We start from the raw sequence: 19,458 nt of genomic DNA on the forward strand, positions 1-19,458 counted from the left end.
ATGGACAAAAAATGTTTTGCCTAGAGTTCGAGTTCTTAAGCACTCTGGAGCGAGCAAGTCCAAAAGAAATGTTTGCTTTTCTTTAATAGATGTTGGTACAGTGGTGCGGGCACTTGTTTGTTTTTACGATCAAAATTCATTCCGGAAATTAATTTTCAGAGTTTTGTCTAGACGGGGAGAATTCGGCTTTCCCTGTACCATATTACAGAAGCACCACTTACCGCTCCAGTCAATGACTGCATGCATGTGGAAGGTCTTTTTTCTAGTTACTGTTTTGAAACATGTGAAAGTGGTAAAAAAAAAAATCTGTAGTGTTTTGATAATTAAGCAAGGACTGCATGTTGCTGTTCACAAAGACCACCAAAGTGACAAGTCTGTGGGTCAATAATCTTGCTTTAGCTACCTGCACACACTATTTTCCTGCCCTGTATGTTGTAGCTAGATAGCAGTGAAACACTGACTGCGCTAACAAGCAGCTAATGCTAGTAGATAATAATTACATTAGTGTACCAACTGCTTTACTCTACTTGACAGAACTTTAATGTTTTATCACTTTAATCTAGTACAATTAAAACTCTATGTACATAAATATATGTAAATTACCTTAACCTGGGTCTTCATTTAGAAGCAGCTTGATCTGTCGGCTAACTTCCGTTAGCTAGTGACGCGCAAGCTAAAGGTGAGACTGAGAGCTGCTCGCTGGATCAATTTAAAACATATTCAGCTTTTAATGCCTACATGTAGAAAGCTTCATTGCAGTCATCACTAAATATAACAGCTCTTTTGTAATGATTTGAATAACAAAAAAGTCATTTAAGTTTTTCCAGTAGGTTGTATCATAGCTAAATGTGGACTACATACATTGCTTTGGTTTCAAAATACAGACACTTTATATTGGACTTCAAGTTAAGTGCTGATGAGTTATTAGTCAGTAGTTAGTCTTGATAAAAAGGGAGTATTGCCTTAGTATTAGTGTAATATACAGGTATATGACCAACATGAGCTTGGATTATTTTAATATTGTTTTGTACGATGTACAGCTTTCACTGTATTGTCACCTTTCCTCCTTGGATGGAGCAGTACCCCTCTACAAACATATTAAAGAACCCGTTTGACCCCGTCCCAGACAGTCCTGGCTCGAACACTTTACTTCAAGTTTGACTCCTACCTCGAGCAGCTTCAACAGTCACAACCTCGTGTGGTTTCCTTCCATGTAAAATGAAAATAAATACAGTAAAGTACAACTTACTCATGAATGTATATTTTCACAAGTCCTCCGGTTACAACCCTGTTCTCTAATGCCAAAATGAGCCCAAAAATTACCAATTAATTATGCGTATCTGGTCGTGTGGGAGAGGAAGTACTTGCATTCACCCAAGACATGGGAATGCGTAACGAAAACCAAACAACCAAACAAACTCGGACCTGCTTGTTCATGAAGAGGCCTTATACTGCGAGTACCAGCAGAGGGGCAGTCTGTAGTAATAAACCTGTCCAATGTGAGGACACAGAAAGGCTGAACTGTCCCTTATGATGGCTTTTTTTATGTCGATGTTAAAAGTGATGTCAGTGCGCCCCTTTTATGGAGGCAAACAGGGACACCGCAAACCCAGCACACCACGAAGGAGGCGTTTACATTTAAATATTTCAGATACCACTCCAGTGTGCCCTTTAAACCTCACAGCAGGAGGACGCCTCTACCAGAAAGCTGGAGAAATAGATGCAACAGGACGTGTGTTGTTTTAAGCTCAGCCATGACCGTTGTATGTTAAACCTCCGAGCAGAGAAAGAAAACGGCTCCAGTGTTCCCGTTGGTGTGCCAGCTCCACTATCTCTCAGGCCGGGTGTCTCTTCTAATCAAAATGAATGGGCATTTAATGACAGAGGCTGTTTCCCTCAACGTCACGTTGGTGTTTATCTTTCATCCTAACATCCCATTAAGCGAGGGCTCCAGAGTTTATAAACCATCGCTGTAGTCGTCCTGGGTTACTATCACCACACGGCGTAGTTTTTCCCACTTGCCGCCCTTTTTATCTCTATATCTCGCTGTGTTTTTTCTCTCCCCCCCTTCTTTCCGACAATCTCTGCTTTGCTTTGCTTCTATCACCAAAGACGGACTGGCGCTATCGCATCAGGTCCGGATTATGTTACTGAGTCCTTTTTCAGCTCTCCCACTGTTGCTTTTGCTAGTGGCTAACACAAAGTTAGCCATTTATCAAAACAGTTGACTGTGTGAGGCACTTTTAAGTGCGGTGATATATTAAGGCAGTATGGAGTGTATGCATGTGGGCCTAAATTTCCCCTGAGTGATCCTTAACAGGCACTTAATCTAAACACAGGAGATGGGCAGGAAGACGAGGTGCAGTAGCCTGACTAACATCCCAACAAGAAGCTGTTTAAGTTTGACCTGCAGCTTACTGTGGCTGTTGGAGAGGAGGAGAGAGGTTTGTGTTCATTAAATCTAATTTATTATATCACTTTTCTGCTGCAACAGTAGAAACATTTTCTTATAATGTGCATGTTTGTGTCTGTTTTGTTGCTTGCTGTGAGTCTGAAATTAGTTGCAATGTGACAGACGGCTAATTTTTTTAGCTCATTTATATCATATTTCTTTTGGGACACGATGCCAAATATTCAGAGGTGGAAAAACAAAAACACTTAAATCTCGTAAATGTAAAGACCTCGACCGGCAGGGAGAACTTGGAGCAACATTTAAAAAAAGAGAACCAGCAAATTTGTTGAAGCACATTCAGAGCAACAAGACATTCCCCATCCATCTGCTTTGCACATTGGAGCAAAGTTAATGTTCATTAGCTTCATTATATTGATATTATTTATTCGAGGATGGAATGATTTAAGTTCAATTGACCCATTTTATGTGAGATTAATTAGTTTTGCGCAGAAACAGCCGGTAAAAATGTCCCTCAGGGAGTAAATTTTTTGCCTGTAGTTTTTTACTTTTACTTCCAAAAAGTTGAATCAGCGCCTCTACTTAGTCTTTAACAGACGTATGTGTACTTCTACTTGAGTAAAGAATATTGCTGCTATACTACACTAGCAGTATGTACTGATTTGGCCAAAATGTAATATGTAGTATGCAAACAAAAGCAAAATGTGCAGTTTGCCAAAAATACCCGGATGTCGTAGTGATTTGGAAAACATCTCCAGTATGTATCGGACCAGTCTGCCTCGCCTACTGTATCCCACAATGCAAAGCGCTGGAGCGTCACAACGGCAATTGAAATGGCAGACGGCAGCAGAAGGGGGCGCTATAGCCAAAGAAGCAGCTTTTTGCTATTGGCGGGCTATTGTTTGCTTACGCTTTCCAAAACTGGAAACTGGCACCTGGCATACTGCAAAATAAATTGCTCCGTACTACATACTACCGCGAACACAGTATGTAGTATATAGCATCCGATTTCCACCAATGAGACACAAGGAAGGAGGAGAATCATTTAGACAACCGTGGAGGACACACAGTGAACTGTACGTACACTACACTGTCTCCTTTCATGTGCCCAGGTTTCTGTTTATTTTTGCATCATTTAGGCTGAAGTGCACAAGATGTGTGTATAAACACAGTCAAAGGGGAGGGAGGATGGATCAAAAAAATCAAAACCAGTGCAAGTAAACTGGGATCATTATGTTCAGACGACAAAGCAAAACATCTTAGCACATTACGCAGGAATTTCAACCGCAAGATCCAACACACTTAAGATCAAAGTCGTCTCCACCGAAGACAAACAGCCTCACAGTGTCATCCTGTAGTCCAGTGCACGTCAGGGGGTAGAACACTGTGAGAGTACGGCAAGTAGTATGAGATCATTATAATCATTTCCATTCTTTCATTCATTTCATTAAGCACACTTTGGTTAAATAAAGTTATTTTCCTCGTCTTTCATTGTCTGCTTTGTAAGCTTAAAAGTTATGTACAAATGGACCTTGGGGTGAGATTTTTTTTATTAGGCAACAGCTGCTTCCAAGAATAAGAATGAGTGTTGAGAGACAACCGTTGCGCCAATATGAACAAAAAGTGCTCAAAACGCCCAGAAACATGGAGATGTGAATATTTGCACTTCAATGACAGCTTCTAAACGGACCTTCAGACGAGACTGTTTAATTAACTAGTCAACAGTTCCTCACACTGCAGGGACTTCAACTGTTTACTCTGATATGTAAGGGACACTGCTTTATCCAACATAAGATTACTTCAGCCGTTTAAGGAGGGACGTCTTTGTCCAACATTTAGCTGGACATTGTACAAAGAGGGTTTCTCTGGGTTGATATAATTGATGGTACGTCTTGTTCTATTCTATATATCACGTATTACCCTTTCTGGGTTTATAATAGAGTTCTGCAGGTAAGAGTCCCAAAACCCGGAAATTAGTCAGCATTTTTGCATTCCCAGTTCCCTCGTCTTGAACGCAGTGGGTTTTTTTCAATGGTTCAATCGTGTTTGATGCTTTGAAAAAGGTCTGGTTAACAAAACCTGTCGAGCTTTTTAACTTTTTGTTCAAGGACATTAAATAAATTGGAATTTTAAAGCTTTCTCTGGTCTTAAAAGAGTAGCGGTTGCTAACAAGTGGCTACATGAGACTCCAGAGGTCATCACATACACGGACAAGTTGGAAGCTGAGTGGTTGCGAAGATATTTGATCGTGGTGTTTTTGCCTTATGTTGCCTTTTCACTTCTGGTGGCACCATTTACACTTCTAAACTCATAAAAGTGGCTTATTTTCTGCAACAATCCAAAATCCAACTGAAAATTCCCATTGGATTTTTGCTGAGGGAACCGGGATGGTGCCAACGTCTGGGTCGCCCACAAAATACATCATTCTGCAGCCCTCTTTAGTGGTGCTGTTTGACAGTCTCTGGAAATACGCGAGAGTCTCTTTCCTGTCCATCCCATCTGATCCTTTACAGGCCGTCAGTTAGGCTGGAGGTCATTTCATCCAAACACAGACTCGTGTACGTCAAACAATGTCATACACAAAACCATAGACAGAAATGGACATTAGTGTGACACAGATTCACACGCTCGCCTCTCTGAAGGATTACCCTTCTGTCTGAGGACCGCTGCAAACACATCATTTTAAATAAACATCAAGAACCATTTGTACTTTGGTTGTAAACCCAGACCAAGAAGCACATCCATCTGTTTGACAATGACAGATTTATGAGTGAGGTCCTGTTAGGTCACAGTACAGCAGGACATTTTAGGTCTAGACTGTGAAATGCTTATGTTGTGAAAGAGCTGTAAGAATGCAATACTCTCATTTTCAAAAGCATGGTGACCTCAGATCAGTGAAGATCCATCCATCCATCCATTTTCCTCCACTTATCCAGGGTTGTGTCGCGGTCGCAGCAGGCTAAGCAAGTTAGCCCAGACGTTCCTCACCCTAGCAACATTTTCCAGCGCCTCCTGAGAGATCCCGAGGCGTTCCAAGGCCAGGTGGGATATACTACAATCCCTCAAACGGGTTCTGGGTCCCAGTTGGACGTGCCTGGAACACAACAGGGAGGCGCCCAGGAGGCATCCTCATCACATGCCCGAACCACCTCAACTGTCTCCTTTTGATGCGAAAGAGTAGCGGCTCTACTCCAAGCTCCCTCTGGTCGTCTGAGCTCCTTACCCTATCTCTAAGGCTGAGACCAGAGGCTTGTACTATAATCCCTCCAGCGGGTTCTGGGTCCTAGTTGGACGTGCTTGGCACACAACAGGGAGGCGCCCAGGAGGCATCCTCGTCACATGCCCGAACCACCTCAACTGTCTCCTTTTGATGCGAAAGAGTAGCGGCTCTACTCCGAGCTCCCTCTGGATGTCTGAGCTCCTTACCCTATCTCTAAGGCTGAGCCCAGACACCTTGAAGATCAATTCCCAAAACAAACACATTTTAAAGCCAAACTTTGAACCTACAGTAGTGAGAACTCATCTTACATTACACTTAACAGCCTGACATAAGAATTGCTCTCACAACTTCGGATGTCTTTCTTTGTTGGTCTCACTTGTGTGTTAGTCAAGGTCACACAGATTACTCCCATAAGGGTGAAATAACAGTAAAAAAAATACTTATATTTGCCAAAGAATATCTGCAGCAGTCACGTGTAACTGGTTCTGTCATTTATAGTGCGCAGTGTGCCCCTACAGAGAACAGCCATGAAGGCCAACCACAATAATATCAACATTTATTGCTAAACCTTATAACCAAATGGTTAAAAAACAAGTTTAAATGTAGGCATGTGAAACAGAAATCTGACGCTATATCAAGGAAACTAATGTTCTTACAGTTTTTATATTCAAAGTCACATTTGCAGTTCAAGTTGGTGATATACTGGTCCAATACAGAGAACAGATTCGGCTCCAATACTGACCCTATGGATCCAATGATCAGGTGTTGAAATGGGTTGTTTATGACAAACTTATCACAATTATTACTCAACCCACAGTTAACCCTCAGCTGTATGGAGCATCTTTGGATCACTGTTTTGGTTTAAGAGTCCTCAACTTTACGGCTCTCATTAGCTGTTTTCAGCATCCCGAGGGCAGCGGCTTATTTCAGCAAAAGCAGTCGAATAAACCGACATACGTTACTTGTCCAGAAACCAACAGAGGATAGAACAAGTTAAAGAACATAATGCAGTGTTCAGCATTTAAAGGGACGGGCATGTTTCCCTGGAGGTGGTGGAGACCAAAACAGAGCAAAGCTACTGGATTTACATTCAACAGGAGGCACAAATAAAGTGTTGCTGCAACATTAAATGTAGGATGTCTAAATAAGCAACAGTTGCTAATATATTCTCCAACTTTCTTGTCAAAGTTGATGAAATGTCAGTCATAATAAGAAATGCGATCTTGCCGTAGAGTACATCTTCTTAAACAATACTTAATACCTATGTGTAGAGTTTTTTATCGGATTGTAACATCTTTCAAAAAGAAAATCATCATTGTGCTTTTGTTTCATTATAATAAACTCTTTAGGTCCTCCTCCATACATTCCATGTTGCGCCACGATAAACAAGCTGTGTACAGCAGGTGTTACCCATCAGCTGCTCTGACATCACTGACAGGTGTTACCAACTGCAAATATAAAAGTGGTGAAAGGTCAACAGCATGAATGATTTTATGAGCACGTTTGACCTTTACTGTACCATGTTTTATTGGTGTTATAGTTTTTATCACCTCACTGTATGTCCCCATCACGTCTGTAGTCCGCGTGCCAAGTCCAGGCCGGGTATTATGTGGGATGTGAGAAGCCTGGCTCTGATCCCAGACCAGGCGAACACAGCTCTGGCCACTATTGTTTTTTAAAACATGAATGCAGATTTGTGAGTGTACCGTATATGTGTATGAAGGTGTATCTATATCTTTTTTTCTTTGTGTGTGTGAATTTGATCACACCACACCAGTCACAGCACTTAACTGAGACCTACACACTCCCACACCCACATAAATCAGAGACAGGATATTATCAGCCTGCCTACCACTAAGTTGTGGGTGGATTTTAATTGAAAGTTAATGCATCACACGATATGCGCCCACACTAACTGATGAAAAAAAAAGATTGAATAAATAAGTGAGGTAATTCCTGGACGTGCTGCGGAGGTTTTAAGAGCAAGTGGCTCCCATAACGCCGCCACGAAAGCAAAACAAAAACAATGGAGCCAACTATTACTCATCTGAAGCTCTATTTGGCCCACACTGCGAGGGCTTGAAACGGTTTATCTTCCGCCCTGCATCTTCCTGTGAGGCTGTGGCTCAGGTCGGGAGAGCCAGTTGTCTCCCAATAAGAAGGTTGGCGGGTCGGTCCCTGACTGCTACAGTCTACATGTTGAAGTGTCCTCGGGCAAGACACCGAAGCCCAATTGAATGTCGCGAGTTCCTGATTGGAGATTGGCACTTAGCATAGAAGCCTTCACTGTCAGTGTGTAAAAGGGTGAATGTGACATGTAGTGTAAAAGCACTTTGAGTGGTCCGAAGACTAGAAAAGCGCTCTGTCTTTATCTCCTGTCTCTCTTTTTTCCACATTTTAATGACTATACAAGCCTTCCTTTATAAATCCATCTAACCATCTGACTTTGATTCTCTGTGTTTCTTCAATCTGAAACCATAGGAACACTCAATCCGCCGGGCTGAACTCTAGAAAAGGTGAAACAGCTCTGTCCTCCTGAACCTCTGGAAGGCTATCCGGCGTTGACAGAATAAAGACATCCTCCCAGAGAGCAACATCTGCAGGGGAGAGTCGGCCTCCGAGGCGGCATGTGGGGATGTCGGGCTTCAGGCATTTTAAGCCCCATCTCTCACACTTTACAGAATTAACTTTGGGATTAATACTTGTCAGATGTGAGGGGATCAAACAACTAATCTTAATCGGAGGAACGTAAAATGAGGTGTAGCAAGAGCTGTAAAACCTGCTTTGTATTCCGATTTTTCATTCTCCCGTGCCCTGCCAGAATCAGCACTACAAGACATGCATGTTTCCTCACTGTTATCTTTTCCTGGAAATAAAGCAGTTGTAAAAGAGTGACTGACACATTATTGTAAATTCGCACTGTGTGGACGTCCTGCGGTGTCCTCTTCAAGCTGCTTTAACACAGTTGTGTTTTGTACGGTTTCAGTTCCCTTGACCTCCATCAAATGTTGATTTACAGCACACAGCCTACGTGAACCTGAAATCTGCAGGAAAATAAATAGCGGCAGATACGGGTGAGTAATATTATCATCTGCTCTGTTTATCAAGAGTCATTATAAAACAAAAATACAGCAGAGATAACAGCCGATTCTACGACTGTTCAAACACAGTGGTGATCTGCTGCGGGCTATGATAACAGTACATTACTTTCCTGTTAACCGCGCAGTCGGAGTGACTGTAATGTCCAATGTTTGGCTCTATCTAAGCTATTACTATCTCATATTTGGCTCATAATCACTCAGCCTTAACAGTGGCAGAGATACAGCCCTGAACCTTGGGCTTTTGGCAACTCTCATGACCATAACTTACACTCTTGAATACTAATGACTTCCACACGCATTGCCCAAAGTAATATTTATACTTCTTATTTCTTTAAGCAGCTTAAGCTCTTGTTTCAGCCATTATAAATGGAACATGTTTAAATCCACAGTAGAAAAACATATTTAAATTACACCTCAGCACCTGAGTAACACACTGCGGGCCACTCATGTTCATAATACATTAAAGCTGCTATAATCAATATTTTTATAATAACAATGGATCAAATGACCATATAAGGGTGAACGGAGTGGCTCCAACGATGAGCCCACAAAAACACATAAGCTAACTCTGCAGGGACCCTCAGCTCGACTGAGCATTTTAGCCTCTTTCAGGTGATTGTTTTGGTTTTACAACCTGCAACTTAAATGTCACTGTTCTTATGACTGTGGTGCTGACCAGCCGTCTGATTAAAACAACAAAGAAAAGAGAAAATGGTCCAAAGCAGCAAAAGAGTAATTCTGGAGATGGTGGAGACCAAAAAAAGAGCGAAAAAGAGTGAATTTTGGTCTTTTTAATATCAGGGGTTCCCAACCTTTTTGACTACACGGACCAGACAGTCGCAATAATATTTTTGACGGACCGGGGGTGTGTGTGTGTGTGTGTGACATGCATGCGCATAAATCACGGTCACACGCACAGGGGTTAGGGTTGCTATCAGTCCCGTATTTCCGTGACAACCCTCTATAAAGCATAAAATACGTCTTCACACGCTGTGATTGAGATGAGCCGAGGGTGATCCACGCGTAGTTTATCAGAGTTATCATGCCGCGCGGAGAGGAGCAGATATGACGCAGACCTGTGTGTGTTTTGATGCTCATACCTGAATCAATAACGTTTGTGATCTGTCCGTATTTCTGCACACAATTAAAGTATAAACGTCGCAGTCACAGGCTGTCATATGCCCATATGCTGTGTAGTTCATATATTTCACTGATAAACACAGAGCTTCAGAGGGGCATCAGGCTTCATGATCAAAGTTTGATGGGATGCGTCAGGGTTGCCAGGTCCGCACTTTTTCCAGCTGAGTTGGGCTACTTTTGTCTTTAGAGGCGCAAGGCCCTGTGCAGTTGCACACTTCACACAGCCCATGCGACAGTTCTGACTTTGCGTGTTTGGAATGTCACATCTGTTGGGTTTCGCCCGGTACTAAACGACGTACGGCCCGGTACCGGTCCGCGGACCAGGGGTTGGGAACCCCTGTTTTATATGATAATTGGGAAACTATGATGTAAATTTTGCTCGTTTCTTTGCCTCCAAGTAGCTCAAATAAAACCATTTACGTTGGTTTTAACAGATTACTTCCCTGCCCGAGTGACACGTTGCAGAGCACTCATTCATAAAACCTCCGACAACCAAATGAAGAAAAATTTGCACCATTATGTGAGTGAATATACTTAAGGGCACATGGAAACACAAACATCATAGGAAGCTCTCAATTTGTTCCACAGATGCATCAGGTGGTGCCAAGCTACGATGTTTTCATAAGGAATATCATAAATCCTGATGCATTTAGCCAAGTGAATAACTTTGTAATTAAAACAAAATAAATCCACTTTACAGTGCCCACCAGAGAGTGATTTACTTAAATGAGTGATGGAAAAGGAAACAGATACTTGCGTTATAGCTGAATAAGGTAAACTAGATGGATTCAAGACACACACTGAAATAACCAAGACCTACATCTCAATTTATTGAGCTATAAAAGATACAAAGGTGTACAAGATCTGTCTGGCCAATATCAAAACTTCAAACACAGTTGGGGCCACTGGCTGCACTGAAATATGAGTTCTGGAAAAAGGGCGGTCTCCAACAAAGTGGCTTTCCATATTGAGTGTGACAAAACTACTAAATGCCCCATTTCCTGAAAATCAGAAACATTTACAACGTTGGGATCCATTTTTTTTTCACATCCATGTGGAAATATTGTGGCACAGCTGTAATGTTTTGCTTTATTCCCATGACATGCTACGTAGAAAGCTCTGTTTCCTTTTCACTTCAGCCGGAGTGAAAGTGCTACCAAGACAACCCTTCTGGAAGCTGTTATTGTAGCGTCCTTTAGTAATTTCCATGGTTTCCTTTTTACAAGTTCTGGGGTCAGGAAGGAAGCGCTTTTTATTCCTCTGAGCATTTCTTAGCCTTTCTGCATCATCCGATTGTTAGTTTTGGCCCACGTTATCAGTGAAAATAAACTCTCATAGAGGCGGTCACCCCTAAAATAGATAGGTTTCCTTGGATCTGCATGCATGCTGTGTGGCCCTCTGATAGCATTAAGTAGAGAAACATATTCTGCCCTCTCGTATGAACTCCCAGAATGTAAAGGAAACAAGCTGCTACCCACATGTCCGTGTATCCCTTTATACCACTGTTTACGCAGCGCAGTAATGTTCAGAGAGAGGCAGAATGATGGGAATTTCACAGGGATAAGAAAACGCGGATAATTTCTCCTCCTCCCCTTTGTTCAACAGCTTAGTTTGGCACAGGCCATCCTTCTCAGGGAACACTGCTCTAAACCACTCTCCACTGTCTCCACCAAGAAGGAACTGAGATCTATTACTTTCACTCCCAAGAGCAGAAATACAATTTGGCTTGCTAAACGTCGGTCTGTGCCAAATTTTTATTGTCCTTGAAATATTAGAAAAGTAGAAGGAATATTCTCAGATACATACTTCATCTGCTTTTTACTTAATGCAACCTTATCTTTTTCTTAAATGACCAACCCATTCATATATTTCCAATGAGAGACTAATCTTCATTGGCCTGCAGCTTACCAAAAGTCCAACAGCCAATGGACCTGGTTCTGGTGTCAGAATTGGTGACAATTCTGAATGGTGGAAATGGAATAGAAAAACTCTGATCAATTAGGTTCCCAACCACTGAGTTTTAAAATTATCATTTTAAGATATAAGGCCTTAAAAGGAACTGTTTGACATTCATGGGAATACCAAAGCAGGAGACAGCTCCCCTCGATAGTTGAGATAAAACTATTCTGGTTTGTCTGAAAGACCAAAGATGACCCAACCGTTCAGATCCTTCCATGAGGGCTTTGGAAGAACCTACCTACAGTCCCATTTGGACTGGGAGCCAACAACAACCTTCCAAGTTTATTGCATGTCACACTGAGCTTAATGGGTCTAATAGAGCTGTGGTTACAATCTGCTCCAGGCTGTTCAGTGTGGATTTTGAGACTTTTCAGATGGTGATTGTTGTGGTTTTACAACCCACAACTTTAAAGGTTATGGATCATCAATAGTGTTGCTTCAATTAGAAAAGGCTACTAACTTCCAGAAACAGTTGGCAGACAAAGTTAGCAACTAGATGCTGAACGAGGCAAATAGCGACATAAGAGGCAGATATTTCCCTCTGGAGTTGGAGGAGACCAAAAACAGAGCCAACAGAGAAGGAATTTTGGAACTCACATACAACAGGGAGCCAGAGACAAGGCATTAAATGCCTTGTGAGTTGTTGCTAAAGCTAGCTAGTGGATTCTTGGTCATTTCATGCCGTATTTGGATTGATTGGTTTGTAAATGTGGGTTGTAGCAGAAGTCACATTGCAGTTTTGACACTGCCAGAACATTGATCAACTAAGACCGTCCAATGGACACCAATCTTTTTCTCAGATGGTTGACAAGTTTTTCAGGGACAGCCCAAACTCAGACAGTATTGGTGATTTTTCTGCTTCTCCTCTTCCTGTTTTCAGCTAAAGGTGAGGTAAATTGTTGATAATGTTTTATGTGTAAATTAGCTTGCTTCCGGCTGCATTGAGATCAGAGACAAGCTCTTCCGAGGCTCCTGGCCTTGCATGCAGGCCACGGAAGTAATCCTTGGACAAACACAAGCCACCTTTGACTGGTCAGGAATGTTATCAGGGTCCATATACTCTACCCTGGGTCGAGCAAGGAAAGATCTCCGACTTGAAATTCTTCCCCAACAGCTGTTTGCTGCATCACTCTCTGTCCACCCCCCACAGTAGGCCGAGCTCTAAAGCACCGTTCTGCTATCTGGTTCAGTCTGCTCCGTGCGTCTCTTTCATCAGAGCGAGCGCTCGCTTAGACAAGCAGTAAAAAACGCTGGCGTGATTAAGATAGATAGACTCGCCAGAACACTTAATCTTCTGTCCAATGAAAAATGTTAACTGCATCCTGATGTTCCCCCCCATGCTGTGTAATTAGGCTGAATTACCACTGTGTGTTTAAGTGTCCCCTCTGAAATGACTACACCAATTCCTTTCTTGTGCTGATCTTTTTCTTCCTCCTCCTCCTTCCTCCATTTTTCTGTCGTCTAATTTTCAATGGCCTGTGTCCAATTGGACTTAATTTTTTCACAACCTTGTTAGAAAATCATCCACTGACCCTCACATAAATGATCTTGTTGATATTGGGTTTTGGATCCTTTCTATTTGAACTGAAAATGTAAAACATGCCAGAAGAAAACCCCGATACTATCAGTGGTGATGGCAGACGTTTGCACGAGTTCCCCGTTCTACATCTGAGGAGAAAGTTATTCTAGAGCTCTCATTAGTCAAACCTTCAGTCTGCGGACGCTGCCGCACTGTTTTCATAGTATCACTTGTACTATCACAGACGGATGAGGTCCACTGAGCAAAGATAAAGCCGGTGTTATTTCACCCCTGGCCTTTCTTGACACACGGATCGCTTTTGGGAGGCTAACAGAAACACTCGCAGGTTTACAGACTTGTGACTTAAATATTGAACTGGCAGTGAAAGAAGCTCATCAATAAAGATTTAAGGTCCATCTTTCTTTAATTACATTAATGTATTTCATCTAAGGTGAAAAGGTGCTGTTTTTTTTGCTGGCTCATTTATGTTTTATGCAGTTTAAAGGTGAATCTACACATACCAATATAAAATGTGTAGTGGACCTCGTCCTAATCCTTGGTGTACACCATGTACGGTAAATTCCTCCTCTAAAGATTTAGTGATACACGTACAGTCTATGGGTAAACTGATATTTCACAGATTCTGTCCAGTAAGCTGCAACGATTAACCGATGGAAGGAAAAGAATCAATTTAAACCTCTCATTTTTAGAGCAGAAACAGATTGTGGTTCAAGATATGCGAGAATTGCCGCTTTTCTTTGTCATTTATGACAGTAAATGAAACAATTGTAGGTTGTATATGTATGTTGGACAGAAAACGGTCATTTTGGGATCTCAGAAGTTGTGATGAGCTTTTATTTTGACATTTTATAGGCTCAAAGATTAAACGCTAAGCAAAATGAATCGTTAGTCACAGCCCTGTTTCGTACATTGCTGTATCTAAACATTGGTTAAGACAGAGAATCTGAATCTGCAGCAGGGTGGAGTGGTCCTGAACCCTACACCTCCCTAATTACAAACTCAATCAACATCTCGCTGTAACACACTGTGACCAACGCCTGCTTAAATGATGAGGAATGACCATTTCCTCCAACCTGAGGAGTGAAACGTTTACTTTCGGGCTGTAAATGAGAAGCAGGCACGCGGCGGTGCAGCCCAGGCGGTTTGGGGAGACACGCTAATGAATAGACTCAGGGGGTATTGATGAAGTTCAGGTTGATTAATCCCCCCGGTTCCACTGTAATCCATCAAATCCCTCAGGTGTTATCTGTACACGCATTTTACATGCAGACGAAAACAAACCACAAGCTTTGACCGATCCATCACAGATCGGAGCTGCTAATCTTATTTTAGAAGCACAATATTGTGGAGAGTCGAGGGGCAGCAAAGCCGAATTTGGACGTTTGTTTATTTGATTCATGTGTTCATTTCGGAGAGATAGTCTGGCTCACTGTGGAGACACGGAGTCTCAAAGCTTAGAAAAGCAGAGAGCCTGCCAAAGCATATCAGCCATCATTAACACTACAGTGGAACCATATTTGAACATAGTAAACACCTCGCTGGCTCTATAAATAAATTGTCATTTTGCTGTTCTAGACCAATTAAAAAGGGAGTTATTTTATATCAGCTCAATAAAAATGTTTGTTTAACTTAACAGAGAACTCCAACAGGTTATAGGATTTCTCTGTTTTGAGTCTGGATTTTTAAACTCACACGTCCTTGACTAGAATAAATAAAGGGAGCATTCTCCGTCTCTGTCTGTTCCTCCTCTGAGGGTCTCTGGGGGGCTCTCTCTGACTTCCTGCCATTAAAGAGACAGCCCACTGGAGAACAGGGGGTGACTGACATGTAACTACCTCTGCTCTATGACCGACGCTCCGCGCAGCTCAACTGGACATGTGTGGAATTTACTCAAAGGGTGGTTTACTCAGAAAAGGACAGATAGAAAAACAGGGACTGATTAGTCAGAGGTATCTATGAGGGTTAGAAAATGTGACAGCTGTGTGACATCCAGAACAAAAAGTTCAATAAAATGTACACTGTTACATAACAGCAGAGCAGGGTAAACATACATTGTGGTGCTAAATGAGGCTTCTACATAGAAGCGTTGTTACTCAAAATTCTCAGAAACCAAGAAGTACAGCTGCGCTTCAAACTGACCACAAAGTTAATCCAATAATTTGAGCGATTTAAACGAGACTCGTAAGGCTGCACGCTGCGATAATCGAGGACATACTTCTCCTGTGATCATTTGTGTTTCTCTGGGACATTTCAGTTTGAAAGCAGCCACACAGAAGAGAAGAACATTCTCAGCTCCTAAAGCACACAAACTCTGCTCCTGACAAACACCGTGACAAACAACGTGTCGGGGCTGCGGGGAAAACAGCAAACACAGCCTCGGTTTGAGTCTGAGAGCCTCATCCAGAAACCAAAACAAGTTATCTCTCGCGAAGCCACAAACATACACTCGGCAGGGACCACACACACCCGCGGAAACACAAATACCCCGACAGATATAAGACGGCGTGACCGCTTCAAAGGGCACAGATCCAGTCACATGCAGAGATGTTGTAGATGCGTTATAAATGATGATAAATCCTTCATGAAGAACATTTTAAAACAGAGAATATTTAGTATGTTTTCATGAAGAACAAATCAGCTGTATTCCTGTTTAAATCTTAAAGTCACAACCAAAATAATCCTTGCAGAAATATTTTGGTAGTGATTTCTTAAAGGACTCTGCACTTAAAGCACTGACGCCACACACCACCTGAGCCCCTCCTTACCTTCTGCAGCCACTGGGTGTAATTCTCCATAATGTGCTCGAGCTGCTGGATCTTCTGGCTGGGAAAGTCCGGCTCAGGTGGCGGAGCGTCCCTCTGGAGAGAGTTCTGTTGCTGCGGGCCCCCGGCTTTGGCCTCCCTGCAGGAGCCTCCTCTGCCTCCGTCTCCCTCAGGTAGGATGAAGGTGTAGGTGCACTGGCCATGCTGGATCTTGTGAAAGCGCCTGCTGCTGCTGTAATTATTGCTACTACTACTACTACTACTGCTGCTGCTGCTACTGCTGCTGCCACCTGTGCTGCTGCTATCCGCAGCCCCTCTCCTCTGCTCCCCTCCTCCGCAGCTCACAATCACCAGAAGTGCTGCTAAAGAGAGCAAGTGGTGGCCAAAGTTGCACCAAAGCATCATATCAGCCTGGGGTAGAAGCTGCAGGTGAAGTCTGGTTAGGTCTTGGATTCTTAGCTGCTTCTTCTTCCCTTTAAAGCTGGATCAGACACCGTTATCCTGGAGCATGCGTAATCCATTCTTACAGAGGACCTCCAGCATTGAAATCTACTCCCACCATGGACAGATACACATGCAAGGCTTCCAAAGTATCCAAAGGTCTCGTCCTGGCAGGAGAAGTTGCACACATCCCTTGCAGAGTGACAGCTTGGGTTCTAAATGCTGATGTCCCTCCAGTAGACCACAGCCAGGAGCAGACTGTGTGCTTGCATTTATCAATCTCTGCATTTAAAATAGGTGAAGCCGGGCGAGCTGTGATGGTGTCGTCAGACCTCCCCCGGTCTCTCTGCCTTCTTTTCCTCCTCCGCTCTCAGACTTAACGACTTGGGAGAGAGCGAGAGAGAGACACTCACTCTGAAGAACAAGATCCAAGCTTCCAGCACACTCTTGCGCCTGCCCCTCGCAGAGCCTGCAGAGGAATGTGTGCACGGACGAGTGTGTGTGTGTGTGTGTGTGTGTGTTTGTGTGTGGGAGCCTGGCAGAAAAGGGACCCCAGCACAGAGGATGTGCTTAGACTATGAGGATCGTTTTACAGCCACTCTGGCTGCAGGATCATGTGGTTGACCTGCCTTTCTGCCTGTGTGTCAACACAAAAAGCTAAACGTGTGTGCTGTTCCAGATACTACTCTAGATACTCCCTTTTGTATCGTGTTAAGGCAGGTGCTATATTACGAGTAGGCACGAGGGAGGTTTACTTCCAAGTGTTATAGTGTATTTCTCAACTTATTCTGTCTATAAATAGAAGACAATCATTGTGGCAAGTGAGGTCTTTATAGAGGTACTGTTTTCACCCTCTTTCAGTTGGAGTGTCCTCTTCATATTTTCCCAAGGTTGGATATTATTTTCTCTTACAGCTGTTGAATATAATAACATTTATTTGTTTCCTCTCCATGCAGCAGTGTGCATTATCAGTGGTGGCGTCTTCCATTTGATTCAAACGATATGAGATTCAAAGTAAAAGATGCCTTCATGGATTCTTGTCTTTTAGAGTACGTACAGATACAGTAGAGCTACATCAGTTTACATGCATGTTTTCATAATGAACACAACTGAGAAAATGCACAAGTTGCTTGCTGTATCTCTGACAGAACAAGTACCAGTGATTGATACATTTGTCATTTCAATTAACAAAAGAGTCCACCAATTTAGAATTGTATTTTTAAATTTTTTTAAATTTTTTTGCTTTTGCCTTTATTTATAGGACGGCTGAAGAGAGACAGGAAACGTGGCAACGCAACGCAAACCAGTAACCTGCGATCAGTGCGACGAGGACTGTAGCCTCTATACATGGGCTCTACCCACTGAGCTAAACCAGTGCCCCAATTTACTATTGTATTAACATTAAACTCACAATAGACTGATTAAAAAAAAAAAAAAAGCAGCAATATCGTGTTATTTATTCCAGAAATCCAGCGCCATCGTCCACAATGCAATCTCTATTGACAGATTCTACATAGAAATGTAGCGCGCTTGTAGTCCGAGTAATATTGACCAATCACGTATCAGCAGGCTGTGGCGTATGCAGGAAAAACAGTCCGTGAGAAGAGCAAAAGCAGGCAGAACGTAATCCTGTCGTAATGACATCCCTGCTCCCATCAGCAGCAACGATTTAGCTTCTTATTAATCTCTATAAACAGACATCTGCATGCTAACAGCTAGCAATCCATTCTAGATCTAAAATTCAACTTGACATAAATTCCCTTAACGCTTTGTCACGAAAGCTGCTCAGCGTTTAGATTTCCCGACTTCCTCGAATGCATCAGAAACGATCGATCCGACCTCCGTTCAATAAACGAGCATTTTAAAAGTAGTTTTCTTCTCCTCTTGAGGACAGACTTGACGAAGCTTCAGTTTTGCTTTTTACTAATATGCATCGTGATGTTTAAATTTCAGCAAAGGTATGACCCGTTAAAGTAAATCAAAACGGGTTATTTATCTGTAAACAATGCAGCAAGCAAAAAAAGATGTCGTTTATGGCTAACCGGCATGTTCACCTTTGTGCCCAGAGGCTATATCGTTGTCAGACTATAGCCGATGGGATCCAAGATTGTCCACAATGCATCTCAACTATAGTCTAATTTAGCTTTGTGCAGCTAGCCTAAAGCAGAGATTAGGAGCAGGCTACAAAGTTCTAGTAAATTGCACACATCCAGATTTTATTCATTCGCAAACTTGTAGTTCGTAGACCCAACCGAGACAAGTGCCTGCTTTACTAATAATGCATCTCAACTAGCAACAGTTAGATTTTACGTTGTGTTATGCAGCATCGGCTAGTGCTGCCTTGAGAAGCTAACCTCAATCAGAGATGAATGACTCAAATGACATCACTTAAGGCCACTGTCATTTCACACAGCTCCATCTGAAGGCGCACACGGTGTTACACATCTATTCTTCACATATGTAGAACAGATTTAGGATTATAACTTGACTGTTGGAAAGTATTTTTCACTCTGAGGCTTTAAACGTCAGTGTCGCGCTGGACTGAATCACATTTATAGTAACGTTCCATCACTGCAGCCCAGAAAAAGCAGAACCGATCTGAGTGATTCTGCAAAGGGTGCAAAAAGTACGATTTATTTTCCGTCTTTCATCCACGCACTACATCTCCACTACATGTACAGTATGTCTCTATCACACACACCCTGTACTGTTAAGTCTTCAAGAAAACAAAAGTGATATCCAAGAATGAGCATGGGAAGAAGGAATGTGTCTTCATCATTAGGCCTGAAGAAAGAGCAGAGTGAGGAAACACAGTGCTGAAAGGCTCTGGGTCAGAGGTCAAGTCCTTGTTATGGACAGTCCATTTTAAAATGTCTGATTCAGGG

General features: G+C 42.5%; 1 protein-coding gene across 1 annotated transcript in view; it reads right to left on the minus strand.

Annotated features, from left to right (window-relative positions):
- Positions 1 to 16,537, minus strand: part of angpt1 (angiopoietin 1) — a 63,190-nt gene extending 46,653 nt beyond the window's left edge. The window contains exon 1 of the mRNA XM_069681148.1: positions 16,136 to 16,537. Coding sequence (XP_069537249.1) covers positions 16,136 to 16,537 — 402 coding nt within the window. The remainder of the gene's footprint in view (positions 1 to 16,135) is intronic.
- Between the last annotated feature and the right edge of the window lie 2,921 nt (positions 16,538 to 19,458).

The sequence above is a fragment of the Semicossyphus pulcher genome, unplaced genomic scaffold, assembly GCF_022749685.1.
Source record: "Semicossyphus pulcher isolate SPU_LCO1_2020_fin unplaced genomic scaffold, fSemPul1.0.p SCAF_5, whole genome shotgun sequence".
In the NCBI taxonomy this organism is placed as follows: Eukaryota; Metazoa; Chordata; class Actinopteri; order Labriformes; family Labridae; genus Semicossyphus; species Semicossyphus pulcher.